Source organism: Lucilia cuprina, chromosome 2 (assembly GCF_022045245.1).
Source record: "Lucilia cuprina isolate Lc7/37 chromosome 2, ASM2204524v1, whole genome shotgun sequence".
Taxonomy (NCBI): Eukaryota; Metazoa; Arthropoda; class Insecta; order Diptera; family Calliphoridae; genus Lucilia; species Lucilia cuprina.
This window is the reverse complement of record NC_060950.1, coordinates 24,824,021-24,844,015: the sequence shown is the minus strand read 5'-3', so window position 1 is coordinate 24,844,015 and position 19,995 is coordinate 24,824,021. Positions and strand designations below refer to the sequence as shown.

The following is a 19,995-nucleotide window of genomic DNA, read 5'->3' as shown; positions in this document are numbered from 1 at the left end:
GTCTAGTCTATAGTCTAGTCTATAGTCTAGTCTATAGTCTAGTCTATAGTCCAGTCTATAGTCTAGTCTATAGTCTAGTCTATAGTTTAGTCTATAATATAGTCTATAGTCTTATCTATAGTCTAGTCTATAGTCTAGTCTATAGTCTAATCTATAGTCTAGTCTATGGTCTAGTCTATAGCATAGTCCATAGTCTATAGCAGAGTCCATAGTATAGTCTATAGTCCAGTCTATAGACTAGTCTATAGTCTAGTCCAGTTTAGGCTATAGTCTGGTCTATAGCTTAGTCTATAAAAAAATTCTAGTCGAGTATATATTCTAGTCTCTTGACATTATATGATCTAGAGATAATTAGTTTAGTACTTTGAAACATAAAAAATACTTACTCCCTTTCTAATAATTTAGTAATATTTTAGTATGCAAATTTTCCATGCCTGGTACTTATTTAAGTAGTGATTTGTAAGCGTGTGTGGTAAGTAATTGCTACCAATGTCATCACCGTCTTCAAATAATTAGTTAGCTTTTAAACGCATTAGCTTTTAAACTTATTACCTATTAATGTAAGTTTTGGCTGGGAATATAATAAAATTTTAAATTAACAAGCAATTTCTAAATATTTTTATTGAATTATTATTTTTTTTTAATATCGGCTTTATATTACAGTCGGTTATATTGTTTCGTTCAAGAGTTATACACTATTACAAATTACAACATCTTTATAACGTTCACGGTCCTCTAGTTCAACGGGATACCAATTATTTGGTCTATTAACATCACTTTGACACACATAATAAACGGCATAGGTCGGTATTAAAACTATTGGAATAATAATAAAGATTAAGGCGAAAATTGCTATAAACTGATTTGATAAATAGTGGGTAACGCATGCCTCTAAAAGAAAATATATCTGAAATAAAAAAATATCGTTAAATTAGAGACTTTTGATAATTTTAGATTTTACCAGAATAATCAACAGCCCCAATGGTACTACAAATCGAAGAGCATTAATTTGCCACGTGGAAAATTCTGAATTTGTCATAAATTTTATATCCCGCTGAAGACGTTCACGTCCATAAATCCATAGTAAAGTCAGTATTAATAATAAATTAAGCATAGTATGAGTAAAATATGTATCAATTAAAATAGCAGTAAAATTTCGAAAGCCAACCTATTAGAAGTTATGGAGATATTAAAAAAGTTTGAATCGTAGTATATAGTAAAAAATCACAATTATTTATACATACATATGAAGTGAAGTATAGAGAAATGGATGCTGTGGCGGCTATGAGGCATGTTCCTATTAATACTTTGCACTTTCTTAAAGCAGTAAATTCATCAAAAACTGTAGTCAAAATTGTATACAATTCCATGATCTAGAAAATGGGATTTAAAATAAAATACATATCTTCTGAAATAGGTCTTTGAGAAAGAGCTTCGAAAAACAGTTTCTTACGATTGTTAGCATGGCAGATAAAAACAGCATAAAATAATATAATATTGACCATAAATTGGCCCATGCCATATCGGTTATGGCACTTCCTGCGGATAAATATGGTATCCAAACATGTTCCACTTCCGTATAGTACTTTCCACTTGTTACTTCTTTAAATATAAATTTTAGTTATTTCTAATATAGAAATATTTAACATTTCTAAAACTTACCTTTAAAATATTGTTTTATTAAATTCGCCAATAAATTTAAACCAATAACTATAGCCAACTGCCCGAGTCCAATAAACCAACTCTTTTGCATAATATTGGTATTAAATTTATTAAAACTAGCCAATGTTATGAAAAGACCCCAACCGGGTCCAAAAGCATATATACTATAAATTGGCATCGATATAAGACTATGTGTAAAATTCACCCAAGAGGGTACGATAATACTATAAAATACTTTTCCAGAACCGGGTAAAAAGCTGAAGCGTATTAATAACACCGAAAGAAGTGCGAGCAATATCCAAATGGTGTAACGTATAATAATACCAAACTGTAAAAGAATAACAAATTATTTTTATTAAACCCTTCTTCTTTCATCTGTTATATTTTGTATGAATATTAGTAATGTAATTTTTGAAAAGGTCGTAAATGGGTACGCCCCTCTCACCTGAAATTGAAAATCTCGATCTAAGTACTATAAGTTCAAAAAACATTAGCAGCAATATTTTCGAAATTGATCTCGAAAATTCCGTGAGTTTGATGTATTGGAGGAAAAATCAAGTTTTTGTTAGAGTATTTTTTCAGGTCTACAAAACGACCTATAGTGCATTATAAGGATCATATAAATTTAAAAAAAGGAACAGAAATGGATTAAACTGTCGTCTATGGTGGGGAACTAAGGCCCGTTTCGTTAATATGCATTGATTGCGAGAAATTCTTAAATTAGATTCTTAAAAAAGTTCCACATAATATGAATGTTCACAGCTTCAAAAAAATTGTTATTATACGGGGGTATATGATCATCAAGTCATATTCTGAAGAAGACTTTGTTTGGGAACTAGGGTCATTTAACGAGATATTAGAACATTCAATATAATTATAAGCTTAAAACACCTAGTCGGGGGTTACAGAAACATAAGGGCTAGGCGAATTAACGGACTGATTTTATGGCCTCCGGTAGGTTAGTGTTTATGATTCCTGTCTGATAGACCGGAGTTGGTAGGTTCGATTCCCACCCAGAGGCCGAGGAGTATCTGCCGAGCGTCATATAGATGGAGGAGACTCTGAAAGTGGTTTTGAGCTAAATTGGTAAACTTTATTTTGGGGTTTTAACCAATATTTTGGGTGTTACATATATCATCACAAACGCATACTTAATACTGTGGTCACTATAAAAATATTGGTTATCAGATACTCGTTTTAATATATATTTTGAGTTGGCGTATGGTGAATCCTAATCCTTTTTCATAGCACACCCTAGGCATGTTGCCTTGATGATTTTAGCCATATTGGTGTTATTGCAATCCGGGGATTTGACTACAAACTGTTGAGAACTGGTCTTAGACTTTGTCTTGTTTCGGTTATTGGAGAGGTTCCTTCTTGGTGAACGTGGTGGCTGTGCTTTAACCCCAATCTTACGGAAAGCGATTAAAAAGGGTTGTATGGTATAATCTATATTTCTGATTATGTTCGGTTCTGTTGCCGAGATAATTGATGCAACGCTGAGTAGTTACTGCAATATTAGGCGTTGAAAAAGGGTTGGTCTTAAGTGTACATGATACGGGGAGGTTGTAGGGGTGAATGGGGCCTCACCCATCCATATACCTGGAATGAGGGTGTCGTATGTTTTTCTGTGTTGGATTAATGATTTATATATGTATACTGGATTGAATGCTGATGGATGTAAAGTATTTTATACAAGTGATGCCATTGAAATTTCCTTCTTTCTTAGAGCTACTTAAAGATAAGTAGTATCGTGATGAAGAACTTAAAGGGATAAATTTATCTCCTTTGTTGCATTGTGTTTTGAATTGGATTTTGATTGAACTTACCATTTCAGTATTGAAGAATTTATAAAAGAACAATATGACCAGAGTCCAAACTATAATGTCACATAATACCAATTGCCATGACATTGAAAAATCAACAAAACCGTAAGTAGTTTCGAAAAATGTTCTAAAAAAGAAAACAATATTAATTTTTGTATAGCTTTCACCTTCGTCAGAAGGGTATTTATAAGTTTGTCATTCCGTTTGTAATTTCTATAATATAATTTTTTGAGCCTATAAAGTATACATATATTCTGGATCCTTAAAGATAGCGGAGTCGGTTTTGCCATGTCTGTCTGTATGTCTGTCTGTGCGTGTGTATGTTGAAATCAGTTTTCAGTACACCCGGATATATCTGCAAGATCCAAACTTTCAATAATTCTATTGAAAATACGATCGAATAGAACGCTATATAAAATCAGTCCACAAAACAAAATATATAATTATACGGTAAATTTTGTTATTGTACTTTACCTTATAAAAACAATGCAGAACGAGAGCAGCAGAGCAATAGTAGTAGAGCGAGAGCAGCACTAGTGTGTTGTTATTGGCTAGAAACATGAAATTATGTATGTCGAGCCTGGCTTAAGTTAGAAGCCATAAAAGGGAACTTTTTGGTAATTTTTTGTTCTACAAAAGGCACTTTTTGAGTTTTCTTTAATAATGAACTTAGAAACATGAAATTAATTATGTAGAGTCCGGATTCGACGAGAACACAACAAAGGGGATTTTTTGGTACTTTTTCGTTCTACAGAAGGTCTTTTTTTGAACTTTCTATAGTATTTACCTAGAAACATGAAATTTAGTACGTAGTGCCTTAACTAGGAAAGAACCTGAAGAAGGGACTTTTTGGTACTTTTTCATTGTACAAAAGGTACTTTTTCAATTTTCTATAATATTGAACATAGAAACATGAAATTAAGTATCTAGAGCCCGGATTACATCACAACACATAAAAGGGTACTTTTTGGCACTTTTTCGGTCTACAAAAAATACTTGCTAAAAATGAAATTTAGCATGTAGGGCCGTGACTAGGTAAGGACCTAGAAAAAGGGTCTTTTTGGTACTTTTTCGTTCTACAAAAAGTACTTATTGAGTTTTCTATAATATTGAACCTAGAAACACGAAATTAAGTATGTAGAATCCGGATTAGGCGAGAATACATAAAATGGGACTTTTGGTACTTTTTCGTTCTACAAAAGGTACTTTTTTAAATTTCTATAATATTGAACCTAGAAACATGAAATTAATTATGTAGAGTCTGGATTAAGTGGGAAACCATAAAACGGGACTTTTTGGTACTTTTTCGTTCTTTAGAAGGTACTTTTTAAAAATTTCTATAATACTGAACCTAGAAACATAAAATTAAGTATGTAGAGTCTGGATTAAGTTAGAATCCATAAAAGGGGGCTTACCGTTTTGCAATTGGTATTTTTTTTTTGATCTTTTGTTATAAAATTCGTACTGATTGTTTTTTAACAAATCATGGTGAAGGGTATATAAGATTCGGCACAACCGAATATAGAACTATTACTTGTTTTATTTATCATTATTATTAATTAATATTAAACCGGTGGTTAGCTGTAACCAATGGTTTAAATATTAAAATGCTTTTAGTAAATTTGAATTAAAGAAAAATAAAATATTTAAGTTAGATTTACCTATAAGTAGTACTAGGACTAAGTACTTGTTCCTCTGAGTTACACATATGTAAAGAACTTACTTGAAATACAAAGCTGAGGGTATGTAATTATTACCAGCGATTATGTGATCCGAATAGTAAGTATCGTTGCCGTCTGTTACATATAAATTGCAAAGCTAAAAATTTTACATATTTCAAACATAATTATTTAAAATTTACGATAATAAAAAATAAAAATATTTCTTCTTACATTTATCTTTTCCTGTTTAGTAAAATTCATCGACCATTTTTCGTAATTTTTACAATTCCAGGGTAATGTTGACTGCATAGAAGAAAACATATAGACAAGTGCTATCATGGCAAAAATACTATAAAATGAAAGTACACAAATATTTAATATTAGAGCAACATAACCAATGCCTGAAATGAAAAAGTTTTTCATTTAAAAATGGTTACTCTTTCGCATGGAATTTAACAAACCTTTATAGAGAGGTGTTAAACGAAATGCTGAGATATAACTACTACTAGAAAATTGACCCAAAAATGATTGCAACACAATAAATGGTACTATATAGATAAATAAACCCAGTAAACATTCGGGCATAAAGTAAATAACTGAAAAAAGAAAAATAAAAAAGAATTGAGAAACTTAATTATTAGAATTTTTGGTAACAGACTTACCATTCCCATCGATCAAATAGATTTTTGACAATGAAAAGACATCAAAACGAAATGCCAAACCTAAACCGGCATAGATAAAATCATTCGGATTGGTCCAATGACCACGATTAGTATCGGGTATAAAGCCATGACTTGACATTATCATTTTCAAAATTAAACAAATTGAGTTTCGTTTCTTTCAGATTTTTTTTAAACTACAAGTAGGCTTATAATCAAAAATTGCAATGGAAATTTGTTAATTTCGGATGTGCTCCGAAATTGGGTGTGGGTGGGTTCCAATTATAGACCGATTTCTAAAATTTTATACAGAAATTTTGCTTTCTATAAAATATGCTTGTATTGAATATAATCATTATATTGGTATTGTTAAGACTGCTTTAAATGTTAAAGTCAATTAGAGTTACTTCCGAAATGACCGAAGGGATTTTACGTATATATGATCATCGCTTCATATTTGATCATGTATACGATAAAAGAGGCTTTTAGGATTAAATATCAGCCGGTAGGATTAAATATAAGCCGATAGGATTAAATATAAGCCGATAGACAAAAAATTGGCCGAACCTTAAAATTGGGGTTTTGTATTAGGGTAAGGTCAAATAAGAGCCGATCGTTACAAAAATCGGCAGTGGTTTTTAGGCTTAGTTTTGCCGAGTTTTGGATAATGGGGACTGGGTGAAATACCTTGTGTACAAGGTTAACATAAAAAAATTGAAGACAATACAGAAGTAGCTATCTGAACTCCTTTTGGGCATTTTTTGCTGGAAACAAGAGATGAAAAGTTACACTCTTGTATGACAAAAAAGACAAAAAAGTCCAACTTTAACCCTATCTGAGTGTCTGGCAGTTCTGCACCAATAGAGCTGTATGATCGAATTCCCAATAGAACTAACTTTGGTGCAAATATCGAAAAGGTTGGTCACTTGACCCATTTACAAATATTATTAAATTCATGATTTGACATTACAAATATTACAAGATTCCGCAAATTAAAATTTTCTTTACCCACCATCAAAAAAGATGGGGGCTATACTGATTTTATCATTGCGTTTATAACACATCGAATTATTGATCATAAATAAATTATTATTAAATTCTAAGATGAGTCATTATTGAATTCTAAGATGGATCTTTATTAAATTCAAAGAATGTCTGTTGAAAGCACAATAGGGTTCGAACGAAAAGAGACAAAGGGTTTGATAAGGTTTGTTTGGTATCGAATATCGGTTCACGTTGTTGTATAGCCCTTTATACAAGTGGCCCACCCAAAAAGCAGTTTTTGCAGTCTTTTAGAAATTCATTTATAGTAATGAAAATCGATATAGACAAGTTTTATAGGAACCAATTTTTTTTTTAATCTTATGATTATCGGATCATAATTGACCCTACCCATATAAAGTCCTCTTCAGAAATTAGCTTTAACACATATTACTCACTTAAAAATACAAGTACCTACATCGATAAAACTCCACACAGACATGTTTTATACGAATCCAAATCTCCCTACAAAATTTTGTGAGAATCGTGGATCGAAATGTGGACCGAAATTTTTGTGCGTTACAAACATCAACTACTACAGTGGTGCAGAGTATAAAAATTTTAAAACTATGATCAGCTGGGCTAATTATTTCACCATATATTCAGTACACACTCACACACAGGCTTTGATGATGGCCATAAAAGTTTTAGCATTTTTACTTGTACTTTCTATTTCGTTTATATAAGATTTGATACTAAACTTCTTTCCTTTGGTACGACAACAATCGAGATAAGTACCACGATATTAGATATATTTGTTTATTTGTTAAAATAATATTAAATTAATTTCTACATATGTATATATCAGCGAAACACAGTGAGTTCTCAAATGAGCTCTCTTGTACTCTCTTTTTCACACACGTACGTATGTTCATACATGTAAAAAAACTGGTCAGAGAACAAAATTTATATTCTCTGCCTATCGCTGGTATGTATTTATAAACAAATTGTAGAGCATAGACTAATAATTACAAAATACGTAGAAAACCAAAGAGAGAATTGCAATTTTTGCTCTCTAGTTTCTAGTGTGCAAAATCAATATAACTTGTTGATTGCAACTTGGACCACTGTCGATAGAATATAGTTTTAAAACTGTCGCTAGCGTTTGTGGTTGCAATTGAAATTATGGGAAATGGGACGAAACAAGTAGGAAAGTATAGTCATGCATGGCCGACCATATGAAACCCTACACCAGTCAGTATGTTTAAAATTTGTATTATTTTTTAAATACTAAAGCATTTAGGTTTTTGTTTAATTCGGAAATATGTATACCATACACCATTTTAGTCTTGAGGATATATCAGGTTTATGCTGATGTTTGTAACGCACAATAATATTGGTCCTATACCCACCTTTAAGTATACCAATCGGCTCAGAATCATTTTCTGAGTCGATTTAGCTATGTCCGTCCGTAAACCTTGTAACTACAGGTCGCAATTTTGAAAATAATTCAATGAAATTTGGTACATGATATTCTATTGCTCCAAGGACGAAGCCTATTGAAAATGGTTAACGGTCCACTATTTCACTTGGCCTCCATAGGTAATCAAACTATAGGTAGAAATTTTTGAGATAATTCAATGAAATTTATCACATAATCTTCTATGGTACCATGGAGAAAGCCTATTGAAAATGGTTAACATCAGAACCCTCCAAATAGGGCTTTTAAACCTTGTATTTAAACTACAGGTCGCAATTTTGGAGATAATTCAATGAAATTTAGGCCTCACGCTGAACCCGCCAAATAGGGCTTTTAAGTTCATAATTATGTTTAATATACTCGTATCTTGACAAAAAGCTGCAAAACCAAGTTCTATACTAGCTGATGACCTTCGTGAACTCTATAAATATAGGGTCTCATATGACCCTAGCCCCTATAAAAACACCCCATCAAAATTTTGCTTAAATATCCACAATTTTATTAAATAATAAATGGCTTTAGTATATCTGCGGCAAGGTACAATACAACTTAAATGCTACATCTTATTCGTATACACGTGTAGGGTATTATATGGTCGGCCTCGCCCGACTATAACTCTTTACTTGTTTTACTTAATGTTGACACAAAAAGAGACTTTCTACAATAGTGCTCTTATGGGGGTAGGGGTAAATAGGCCTATCCTTATACATATATGTTCGTAGAGGAATTGACGTCTTCATCGAAGTTATTTATGTAGAATATAAACGTGGTATTAGTATTTATTGACATAATAGATCATTTAACATAAGTAATTATGAACCAAAAAACCTTATACGAGGGGGTACGGTTGCACGTGGGCTAGGCAAAATAATTAATTTGGTCACAATAGGGCCGATGGCCGATGGTCCCTAAAGTAGGACACAAGCGAAGTAATAGTATCGTTTTAACATTCCCGAGATTTCCTACTTCAATTCGTCACCGTACTAACCTTTTACAAGTTACCGATTAATTTAATTTTTTTCTTATGTCACCACTGTGCATAATTATATTATTGTTATATGGCGTCAAATAAGCGCCAGTATTTTCTTAACTTGCTTGAGGATTCAAACTATTTTATTTAATGTTTGAATATTGATTTTTTTCTCAAAAATAAAATTAAATAAAAATAATTTTATTAAATTTTACTTTAATACTTTTTTAATAATTTTAAACGCATTTTTTAAACACTTCTCTCTGATTTCTACATTCAAAATATGTGACAATTAATAACTTTTTTAATGTATTCCACTTAATATAATTGTTTTTTATTTATTTATTGTTATCCTTTTTACTTGTAAGTAAGATACAAATAACGTGACGAATTTAGTTTGAGATGTCATTCTCAACTGTTTCAAATAGGGATGCCGTCTGCATTTAAAGAGAGGAACAAGAATGTTTCAGTTTATTTTATTACCCAGCAAGCACTTTTTTGCAATTTCAAATTGAACAAGTAAGAAATTACAGTCGGGCGAGGTCGACCATTTAATACCTTACACTTTTTACAAAAATATAATGTGATTTCGTTGCCATTATTAAAGCATTTAAGTTGAATTGTACCTTGCCTCAGATAAACATACTTAAGCCGTTTATTGTTGAATAAAATTGTGGACATTTAGGTGAAATTTCGAAGGGGGCCAGGGTCATATAAAAACATGTTATTATGGAATTCGTGAGCGTCATCAAGTCTAGTATAGAACTTGGTTTCTGCCGCTTTTTGTCGAGGCACGAGTATGATTATGAACTTAAAAGCCCTATTCGGTGGGTTCAGTTGTATGGGGGCTTGGTGAAATAATGGATTGATTAAACCATTTTCAACAGACTTCGTCTACGGTATCATAGACGATCATGTGCCACATTTCATTGAATTATCTCAAAAATAGAACATCATGTACCAAATTTCATTAAATTATCTTCAAAATTATGATTTGTACTTTGATTACAAGGTTTACGTGGACGGACGGACATAGCTAAATTGGTACACTTTAAGGTGGGTATAGGACCAATATTATTGTGCGTTACAAACATCAGCAAAAACCCAATATACCCTCCCCACTAAAGTCAATGGAAATTTAAATTTAAATACATTGTAATGCAGAGCGTATTGTGGAATATTTTTACATATAATTGACAAAAAAAAAAGATTTTCTACAAGAGGGCTCATAGGGGAGTAAGGGTAAATATGGGCCTATCCTTTTAAATTTTGGTAGAGGAATTTACGTCTACTTCAAAGTTATTTATGTAGATTTTAATTGTTTTATTAGAAATTATAAGTAAATTTTGACCCACAAGACATGTTCTGAAGGGGAGTTTGTATAGTGTCCAATTAGTCCTAAAGGCCCGATTCGGGGGGTACGGTTGTATGGGGGCTAGGCGAAATAATGCACCAATTTCAACAAATGGTGTTCGTCCTTGAACCAGGAAAAGAGTATGTGCCAAATTTCTTCAAATTATCTTGAAAATTGCGACCTGCAGCGTGCGCACAATGTTTACGTGGACGCATAGACAGACAGACTGACGGACGGACATGCGGACATAGCTAAATGTGGAGTATATGTGGGAGTTCAAGTGAAACTCTGAAGGGCTTTTTTTGTTATCGATATTAGTAAAACTGAGTTCCTGAACAACAGACTATAATGATTCCATAAAACAGACCCGATATTGGCGTACATTTTTTTGTAAGAATATATCTATATTTTCTACATTTTCCATTTTACTTTAACATTAATACAAAATGTTATTTATTAAATTACACTCTCCAACTATAATTGAAATAAAATTAACAAAAAAGGACGTATAAAAATATATATATTTTTGTTAAATTATAAAGCTATTAAAAAAACGAAATCTCCAAATCACAATTATAGCACATTATTGGTAATCTCACTAAGTTGATGGGTTATATCCGCATTACCCATTGCTTCTTCATAACGTTGACGCTCCTCTTGTTCAACCGGATACCAATCGTTTGGTCTGCAGCAACGTTGAAAACGTGTTCTAAATGAACCCATACTTTGACGCATAGTATAGACAGCATAGCCCGGTATGAAAAGCCATGGCACTACTATAAATATTATAGCGAAGACTGCTATTACACCATTGGATATCGTGTGTTCGTAGTAGGCTAAAAACATACCAATTATCTGGAAAGATAGTATTGAAAAAACACCTTTTTAAATATAATTAAATAAATTTAAAAAAGTTTGGTTAGAAGTTTGTTTTTGAGGTCAATTTGTTGGTAATTGTAACAACAACTATGGGGAAGTAGATTTTAGAACCTACTTATACACATTTTTGTAAATGTATAAAAACTCACATTAAATTTGAAATATTAAGCTCACAAATAGAATAACACTTTTATTTCAAAAGATAAATAAAAAAATTTCTCGAAAATCTTCAATCAAACCTTGAGATCTGATTTCTATAACCTATATACAAATATTTCTAGTACCACCAATATATTAAAACTAATAACACTATGTATCAAATCACTTCCTCTTCCTTAACTTCATTTAGTGTATGTGTAATATCGGCATTTCCCACAGTTTTTTCATACTGTTGGCGATCGTCGGCTTCAACAGGATACCAATCGGTGGGACGACAACATCTTAAGAAGCGAGTTTTAATTGTGCCCATTGTTTTGATCATACAAAAAATGGCATAACCCGGTACAACTAACCACGGTACACCGATCAATAGTGCGGCATATAAATCGATGATTAAATTTGAAAAATAATGCTCCCAAAAAGCAAGTTGTATGAACAAGGCCTGTAATAAGAGTAAAATATTTTGTGGGGAATGTATAAAGTAGTATCGGACAAATATTTGAGAAATACGGAACATTGAGAGAAGTGAAAAGTGATAGATAGAAAGAAAGATTCTGTGACAGTACACCTTACTTAAGTGCGAACGTTAATACACCAACACAAATTAATAAGTCTTGTAAAGAACATTGAATATATTAGTTAACGGTTTACATAAAAATTCACACACACACTTATCTATGGAAAACTTACCAGGGCCAGCAGCATTCCCAAAGGTGCCACAAATCTAAGAATATTAATTTTCCATGTTGAAAAACGCTCATTTATCATAAATTCTATATCACGTTGGAAACGTACACGTCCATAAATCCACAATACAATCAGGAGTAAAAGTAAATTAATAGCGGTTTGTGTGATGTAAGTATCGGCCGTAAGGGCGGTGAAGTAAGTAACTCCATGCTATTGGGTGAGGAGAGAAAGTTATATTAAGATATTGTTACTAAGGTACATATATAATGAAAACTTACATTTGAGGTAAAGTACAAGGAAACGGCTGCTGTGGCTGCCACAAGACCAATACAAACTTCTAATTTTCGCTCTCTTAAGGAAACAAACTCATCGAATATTGTGGTCAATATTGTATACAATTGAATGATCTGAAAAAATAATGATACATTAAATGTTGTATGTTACACCCACCACCAATCGTTTCCAGATTTATGTAAGATCTAGCCATCTGTCTATCTACCTTTCTATCTATCTATCTATCTATCTATCTATCTATCTATCTATCTATCTATCTATCTATCTATCTATCTATCTATCTATCTATCTATCTATCTATCTATCTATCTATCTATCTATCTATCTATCTATCTATCTATCTATCTATCTATCTATCTATCTATCTATTTATCTGGTAGGTCTTCAGATTGAACGACCTGATGCCACTTCTGAGGGGAGGAAATATTGGGTTTGTTTTAATGTTGGTAATGCATTATAACAGCGGTCCTGTAGAATTTTGTAATGATAGGGCTTCATTCGATCATAGCCCTCATTCTTGGTTCATACCAGAAATGTATTGTTAATTATGATTAAATCATATAGATGTCCGATATCGGGCATAATTTTCCAAAATAATTTGATATTGAAAAAAGTTCAAAACGTATGGGGTCATCTTTTGAAAATAACTTTTGATTGATTCTTACAATAATTATAAAAAATTTATGCTTACAATCAAAAGCATGGCAGCCAAAAACAACATGAAATAAAATATAATTGACCACAAATTAGCCCAAGCCATATGGGACATAGCACTGCCGGTCGATAGATATAAAACCCAGACATGTTCCACTTCCGAATAGTAATTGTATTCGGTCGCTTCTGTTAAAGATTGATAAATTTATTTAATAATTGATTTTAAATCACTAAACACTTCTTCAAACTTACCACCAAAATATTGTTCCGTAAAATTGGCCAGCAAATCCAGACCAATTATAATACCTAACTGACCAAGACCAATTAACCAACTGTTTTTCATTATGTTCGTTTTGAATTTATTAAAGCTAGATAACGATATAAAAAGACCCCAACCAGGTCCAAAAGCCGATAAACCATAAAGTGGAATAGAGGCAAGTCCATTTACAATATCTCTCCAAGTAGGTATAACAACACGGCGATAGACATGACCAGAACCGGGTAAAAAGCTGAAGCGTATTAAGCACACAGTCAAAAGACCAACTAAAGTCCAAACGGTATAGCGGACAATTACACCGAACTGTAAAAGGAAACTGAGAATCAGGACAAAATATGAAATCCATTAAATGCACTCACCATTTCGGTATTGAAAAATTTATAAACAAATAATATCACAATGGACCAAACTATAATGGCACATAAAATCAATTGCCAAGACATAGAGAACTCAACATCATCGAAACTGAAGAGATTGATATCATTGAAAAGGGTTCTGCAAATAGATTTAAGAAATTGTTACGATTTTATTCGTATTATCTTTAAATCTCTCAACTTACTTAAAATACAACACTGAGGGTATGTGATGATTGTAAAACCTATAATCGGTGGAATTCATTTCTGTTTCATTACGAATATACAAATTACAAAGCTAAAATTATTTGAAAAATTATTTCATTGCTAATTAGTTAGTATGTAGGTGACTTTATAGGAAATTTTAACTTACATTTATCTCCTCTTCTTTAGTTAAATTTGTGGCCCATTTCGTAAAACCATCACATTCCCAGGGTAATGTTGGCTGCATGGACGCAAACATATATACCAAGGGAACCATGGCAAAAATACTATAATAAGAAAGTACACATATATTTACTGCTAACGTTACATAACCAATTCCTAGATAGAGAAAAATTCCCGATATTATCAATTTAATTTCAAAATATTTAAATTTTAACAAACCTTTAAAGAGGGGCGTTAAACGAAACGCTGAGATATAACCACTGCTGGAAAACTGACCCAAAAATGATTGTATCACAATAAACGGTATTATATAGAGAAATAAACTTATTAAATATATGGGCACAAAGGCAATAACTGAAAAAAAGACAATAAATAAAAAATTGTTAATAATAAGAATCAACAGAACCAAATCGTATATATTCACCGATAAAGTATCGTACATTTAAAATATTTCTCACATACAAAAAACATTCACATAGAGAACTAATTACTCTACTATCTACTTTAGGTATCGCGGTGACTTGACAGCATTGAACATATCTCGAAATATCTTTTACACACAGACACCAGGTGCACTCCAAAGGGACTTCTTCGATAACCGGGGCAAGACATAGTGCGAAAATTTGCCCTGTAGACAAACAGTTTTCATGGCATGATATATTGTGGTTCTACTCCATGTCAAATCTTTCCGAGGATATATTTGATCATCACCAGTTTATAGTGCTGAACTGATATACTTCGTTTAAAATTACAAGGTTTGTGGGATTCTATCGATAGCTTCAATTCCACAAGACCTGTGAGATCTGTAATGTGGTGGAAAGAACCTTTAAAAGTTTCCACGACAGGTTGCAAGAGGGCTACTGGCTTGTATTATTGTTCTTCCAAAGTTCAATGTTACATTGGTGACATCCAAAAATTTAAATTACAGGGTTTGTAGAATTCTGTCAATAGCTTCAGCTCCACAAGACCTGTGCGACAGGTTACAAGAAGGCAATTGGTTTGTATTATTCTCCTACCAAAGTTCCCCCAGGGGCATATTACGTTGGCAACGTGTCCATCTTAGTGTTATTGCAAAATTCCGGGGAAAGGAGATGCTACCAATATCTCTAGTCTATCCGGACTATAAATTGGTGATGATCAAATGTATCCTTAGCCTTTTTGAAATAATTTAGCATGGAGTTAAACCAGAGCACCATATTATCTGGCACTACGGGTGGTCAGTCACTGAGTAATGTGACAGAACAACATATGCTGGATTCCGGAATCGATTGAGTATCTCTTACGTTTCGCGTAGAGGGGCGCCAGCATAAGTTGGGAAATTTTCAGGTTGACACTTGTTAATTGCTTGTCATTCCGTATATCATTCTTTAAGGTCTGAGAATGAAACTGATATAGGTGGGTGAACGATCGAAGAAGTCTCATCTGCCCGACAGTCAGGTTGAGGTCCACCACTCAACTTGTCGCAGCAGTTATTGTCTTTGAATTGATTTTGGAAATTCCTATATCCTTTGACCTACTACCTCAACAAAAATATGGATGCTGATTAATTGCTGTGCTGTTGACGAATCGTCAGAGCCATATCAGTAGTGCTGTTGCGCGGTCTTAAAGAGGTTAAGGAATGCTCTGGAATGGGTCATTAGTTGATGGGGATTGCAATCTCGATAATGCAATCTTTCAGGACTTCAAAAGGGTGGTTAACTACCGGTATCCCTATAGATTGATTTCACCTAATGTTGGGGTCGACCCTGCTCCTGTCATTCCGCTACTATGGCAACAGAGATAGCTCGAGTACAAAGATTGTCATCTGAGTTCTTCATAGATGGATTCAGAAGTGTCTGTTAGATCGTTTTCAAGTCTACCCAGTGCATGAAAAAGAAAACCGTGAAATAAGGCCGCCAAGGCTTAGACATTTTTGTCCTTCCCAAGTTTAAAAAGGCTGAGGCGAATTAACAGCAGCATTAATATTCCGTCAGAAGTTGTTGGTTATGGATAATGTTTGTGACTGGAAGATTATGAAGTTCGCTTCTTTTCGTCTCTCTCTCTCTCTGGGTGCTCAATGAATAACCAGCTAAATTTAAGCGTTCACCGTTCACTTTTTCGGAAATGTCGAGTCGGGTTGTACAGAGAGCGAACAGTGAACCACAATTTACTCAAATGACAATTCTTTTAAAATCTAATAAACTTTTCTAATACTAGAAATATATATTTCATGGTTCAGTTGTTGTTTTATTTCAAAAATGTGATGTGAAGGAGATGCTTTAGATTTTATTATCCTATTTTATGAAAAGATCTTTTTGAAATTGAGAATTGTATTATTGCGTAAATATATATGTTGAACGGTTTTTTGAGTCTTAAATCGAGTAAATATTGTATGTTTAATTTATTATCAGAATAACTTTGCAAAGAAAGCTGGTCTTTAAAAAATAAATATGGATCGAACTATATATGTTGAACGGTTTTTTGAGTCTTAAATCGAGTAAATATTGTATGTTTAATTTATTATCAGAATAACTTTGCAAAGAAAGCTGGTCTTTAAAAAGCTGGTCTTTATTTGGAATTTTAACTAAATTCTTTAACGATTTATTTTACAAATAAACTGAATTTCTTAAAGATCGTTAATATGGAAGTCCATTATGCTAAGAACTCTTCTTTATGGTAGTAATTAATTAATTAGGAATAGCTAATCAAAATGTTTATATGATTTTTAAAACCTATTTCTTTTAGTACTTTTAATTTAATAGTCAGGAGTTCAGAAACCTGCTAATAACATTATAAAAATTTAATAGGAATTTTAGATTTTTTTAATGTAGAAAAATCACTTATTTTAAAACAACGAGAATATAATCAATTTCTTTAATTAAAGGTCGGGTCAAGATGTTTATTTGTATTTAAATATTTCGATAATATTTGCGATAATCATTAAATTGCAGCTGTGAAATGTCACTTGTTTATAATAAGTAAATTAATTATTGTTATTTCAAAATTATAATGCAATAAAAGTGCAAATGGAAGCAATGTCACCGAAGAAATATTTACTGAAATAACGTAATGAAATTGTAATAAAGCTGATAGTATTTCTATATATAAGTATAGATATATGTATATATTTTAGGGTGGGTCGCAATGAAATAATAACGTGCAGTAACGGAATTGGAATAAACAGAGGTAAACCGATCTAATCACCGAGATTCAGAACTTCGATATTAGGTGATATGATGTAATAATCGGTAGAGAAATTGATGGAAATTCTTGGAAATTAAATTAAAGAATTTAAAACAATACGTCACAGTTATGAGGAGATCATGTGGGTTCATTCTATCAAGTATAGGACAAAAAGCGTCTAAAGCTCGCATGGATATATAGAAACCAGATTATTAAAGATCTGTAAGATTGTAAGATCAAAACACTACCTTCAGTTAAAAGTCCGTGTAGTAATGGAATTGGAATAAACAGATCTGTTCACTGAGAGTCAGAACTGCGATATTAGCTCATAGTGTTAAACGTATAAAGGTATTGGACTTAAAGAGATCCTTAACAGAACACTCTTCAAGTGGTAACCTCGAGATGGGGGAATATTCGACAACGAAATTAAAGGAGATTCACAGAAGTTAACTTTCCGATACACAACCCACAACGATCCCAAGCCCTTCAACATATTTCGAGAACAAATCTACGCAATTTAATGGCGACTTCTTCAGGAGTTTCCAAGATTAATTATTCTATGATTCGTTCAAGAGTTGGACGAAAAGCTTCTTCACTATGATCCAATGCTACAGAAAATTGAGAAAACGGACTCAGGCGAATGTAAAAGTGGGCCTGGTGCTCTATATTGAAGCTATGGCGCCCATAGCTTTTAATATATTTACCGACAGCTAGAAGGCAAATAGGGCGATATCAGGTGAATTAAATTTAAGACTGTATAAGATTGTAAAAAAGCTTCAACTGAATGCTCACCCAGAAGTAAGGTCTACCTTATATGGGTAACAGACTACTCGGGATCTTTAAAGGGAACGGAGCTCGAGGCAGTTAACCTGACAGACGCAAAACCATTCGACGCAACAAAAGCTGAATCAAAATATGTGTGAGAGAATCCGATAAGACCTTTTGTAATATTGAAACGGTGGGTAGAACCACATAGGATCTTTGTGGTTCTATCCTGATGACCCTGATGACGCGAAAGCTCCTCAAAATGAGCAAGTCTGAAATTACTATGATGGTACGTATTCTGAGTGGACACAGAGGACTACGAGCACATCCATACAAAATTGGACGTGCTGATTTTTCCATGAAAAGGAGAGCACAACAGACCCGATTGAGGCCTAGGTGTATTTCTTCTGATTTCGGTACACATCCTCCTATCAACCTAACCTAACCTAAATATCTTGGGAGTGATATTTTTCCAGATAGGATATATAATCTCGATTTGTATCATTTAGGACTTCTAATAGGAAAATTCTAGGGAATTACGTTCAGGAACAAATAATACCTTTAAAGATAACTTTTTCCTCGGATATCGGTATTCACTTGTTTATTCCCATCGACAGATCTGAACAGTATCTTGACAATATTTTAATTAGATAATGTAGAACTTTAGACCACACTTTACAATTCTCATTAAGGGAAGAAAGTACACTTGAGGTATACACGGAGGGAAAAAATATGCACGCCTGGTATCAAATCGACACCAAAGTATTTATAATTTTTCAATCAAACATCCGTTGTCAAAGTATATAAATATGTACGTTTATACTATGACAACGTTGCTTTGTTAACATTGCAACTATTCATTGTCGAAACCTATATTTTATACACATCCGTTGTCTAAATGTTAACAAACGTGGTAAGCTCACTATTGACAACAATTCGTGAGCTTATCACGTTTTTTAACATTTATACAATGAATGTTTAGATTTCAACAACGAATTGTTGCAATATTGACTACTTTGCGTTGTCAACGTTACGTAGAGCTGTTTCTATATAATTTGACAATGGATGTTATTGAAAAATTAGAAACACTTTGGTACTAAACATGTTGTATGTGCAACTAGAATGTCTTATTGGATAGATATAAACATTGGCATATTTTTAACACCTAACATTTCGAGGCGAATTCAATACAATTGAATACTTTTGTAATATCATTACTACTTACCACTGGATTCCATCATAAAGAACCATGACATTGAAAAAACATCCAAACGAAATGCTAAACCCAGACCGGCGTAAATAAAATCACTGGGATTGGCCCAATAACCACGTTTGGTATCGGGTAAAAAGGGACTGCGTCCACTTTCATACGATGACTCATACACCATTTTTATGTCAACAAAATATTTTGGAAATCATAAACAAATAAATTAACCAAATTTCTTAAACACAATTTTTGTATTTTTTCCTCTTCTTCAGCTTTTATCTACAAAATTGTTTTGTATGAACTTGACATTGAATTTCTTTCGAAAAAAATATGAACAAAAGAATTAAAAAGGAAAAAAAATATTTATAATAATTAAAATAGATCTTGATTTGTGTAAACAAACTGCACGAATGAGAGTAAAATTTAGAGGGAAAAAACACTTTTTGTTAAAATTAATAATTGAAGCATGAATGCGAATAAGGGCGTAAAGACCACCTTTTCAAAATCGCGTTTTTTCGCATAATTATATTAAACTAACCTTTTTACATCTATTCATAAAAAATAAATTGAAAAATATA

The 19,995-nt window shown here is 32.6% G+C and overlaps 2 protein-coding genes across 4 annotated transcripts; both read right to left on the bottom strand.

The window, feature by feature from the left end:
• Positions 1–601: 601 nt before the first annotated feature.
• On the bottom strand, positions 602–8,076 carry LOC124421476 (sodium- and chloride-dependent neutral and basic amino acid transporter B(0+)-like). Of its 2 annotated transcripts, none has more exons than XM_046956748.1 (11): positions 7,268–8,076; positions 5,812–6,104; positions 5,611–5,745; positions 5,381–5,550; positions 5,212–5,306; positions 3,492–3,615; positions 1,663–1,990; positions 1,454–1,602; positions 1,245–1,373; positions 962–1,168; positions 602–907 (listed from the first exon to the last, which is right to left on the bottom strand). In XM_046956748.1, the coding sequence occupies exons 2-11, from the start codon at positions 5,954–5,956 to the stop codon at positions 689–691; spliced, it is 1,701 nt and encodes a 566-aa protein (XP_046812704.1). In that variant the 5' UTR covers positions 5,957–6,104; positions 7,268–8,076; the 3' UTR covers positions 602–688. The 2 variants fall into 2 exon arrangements, with proteins under 2 accessions (XP_046812704.1, XP_046812705.1); XM_046956749.1 differs by having other exon boundaries at positions 7,467–7,537.
• A 3,020-nt stretch (positions 8,077–11,096) lies between these two features.
• LOC111679092 (sodium- and chloride-dependent neutral and basic amino acid transporter B(0+)-like) lies at positions 11,097–19,881 on the bottom strand. 2 transcript variants are annotated; one of them, XM_023440587.2, is made up of 10 exons: positions 19,436–19,876; positions 14,503–14,637; positions 14,270–14,439; positions 14,103–14,194; positions 13,903–14,038; positions 13,519–13,846; positions 13,304–13,452; positions 12,597–12,725; positions 12,322–12,528; positions 11,097–11,448 (listed from the first exon to the last, which is right to left on the bottom strand). In XM_023440587.2, exons 1-10 carry the CDS (start codon positions 19,596–19,598, stop codon positions 11,167–11,169), a joined length of 1,791 nt encoding a protein of 596 aa, XP_023296355.2. In that variant the 5' UTR covers positions 19,599–19,876; the 3' UTR covers positions 11,097–11,166. The 2 variants fall into 2 exon arrangements, with proteins under 2 accessions (XP_023296355.2, XP_023296354.2); XM_023440586.2 differs by lacking the exon at positions 11,097–11,448 and adding an exon at positions 11,625–12,073 and having other exon boundaries at positions 19,436–19,881.
• Positions 19,882–19,995: the final 114 nt, after the last annotated feature.

Coding starts and splice junctions, on each gene's coding strand:
- LOC124421476 (XM_046956748.1), bottom strand. CDS start 5,956: ATGATAATGTCAAGTCATGGCTTTATACCCGATACTAATCGTGGTCAT. Junction 5,746..5,811: donor CTATTTGATCGATGGGAATG/GTAAGTCTGTTA, acceptor TTCTTTTTTCAG/TTATTTACTTTATGCCCGAA. Junction 3,616..5,211: donor CCCTCAGCTTTGTATTTCAA/GTAAGTTCTTTA, acceptor TTTCTTTTTTAG/AACATTTTTCGAAACTACTT.
- LOC111679092 (XM_023440586.2), bottom strand. CDS start 19,598: ATGGTGTATGAGTCATCGTATGAAAGTGGACGCAGTCCCTTTTTACCC. Junction 14,195..14,269: donor CTAAAGAAGAGGAGATAAAT/GTAAGTTAAAAT, acceptor AAATAATTTTAG/CTTTGTAATTTGTATATTCG. Junction 14,039..14,102: donor CCCTCAGTGTTGTATTTTAA/GTAAGTTGAGAG, acceptor ATCTATTTGCAG/AACCCTTTTCAATGATATCA.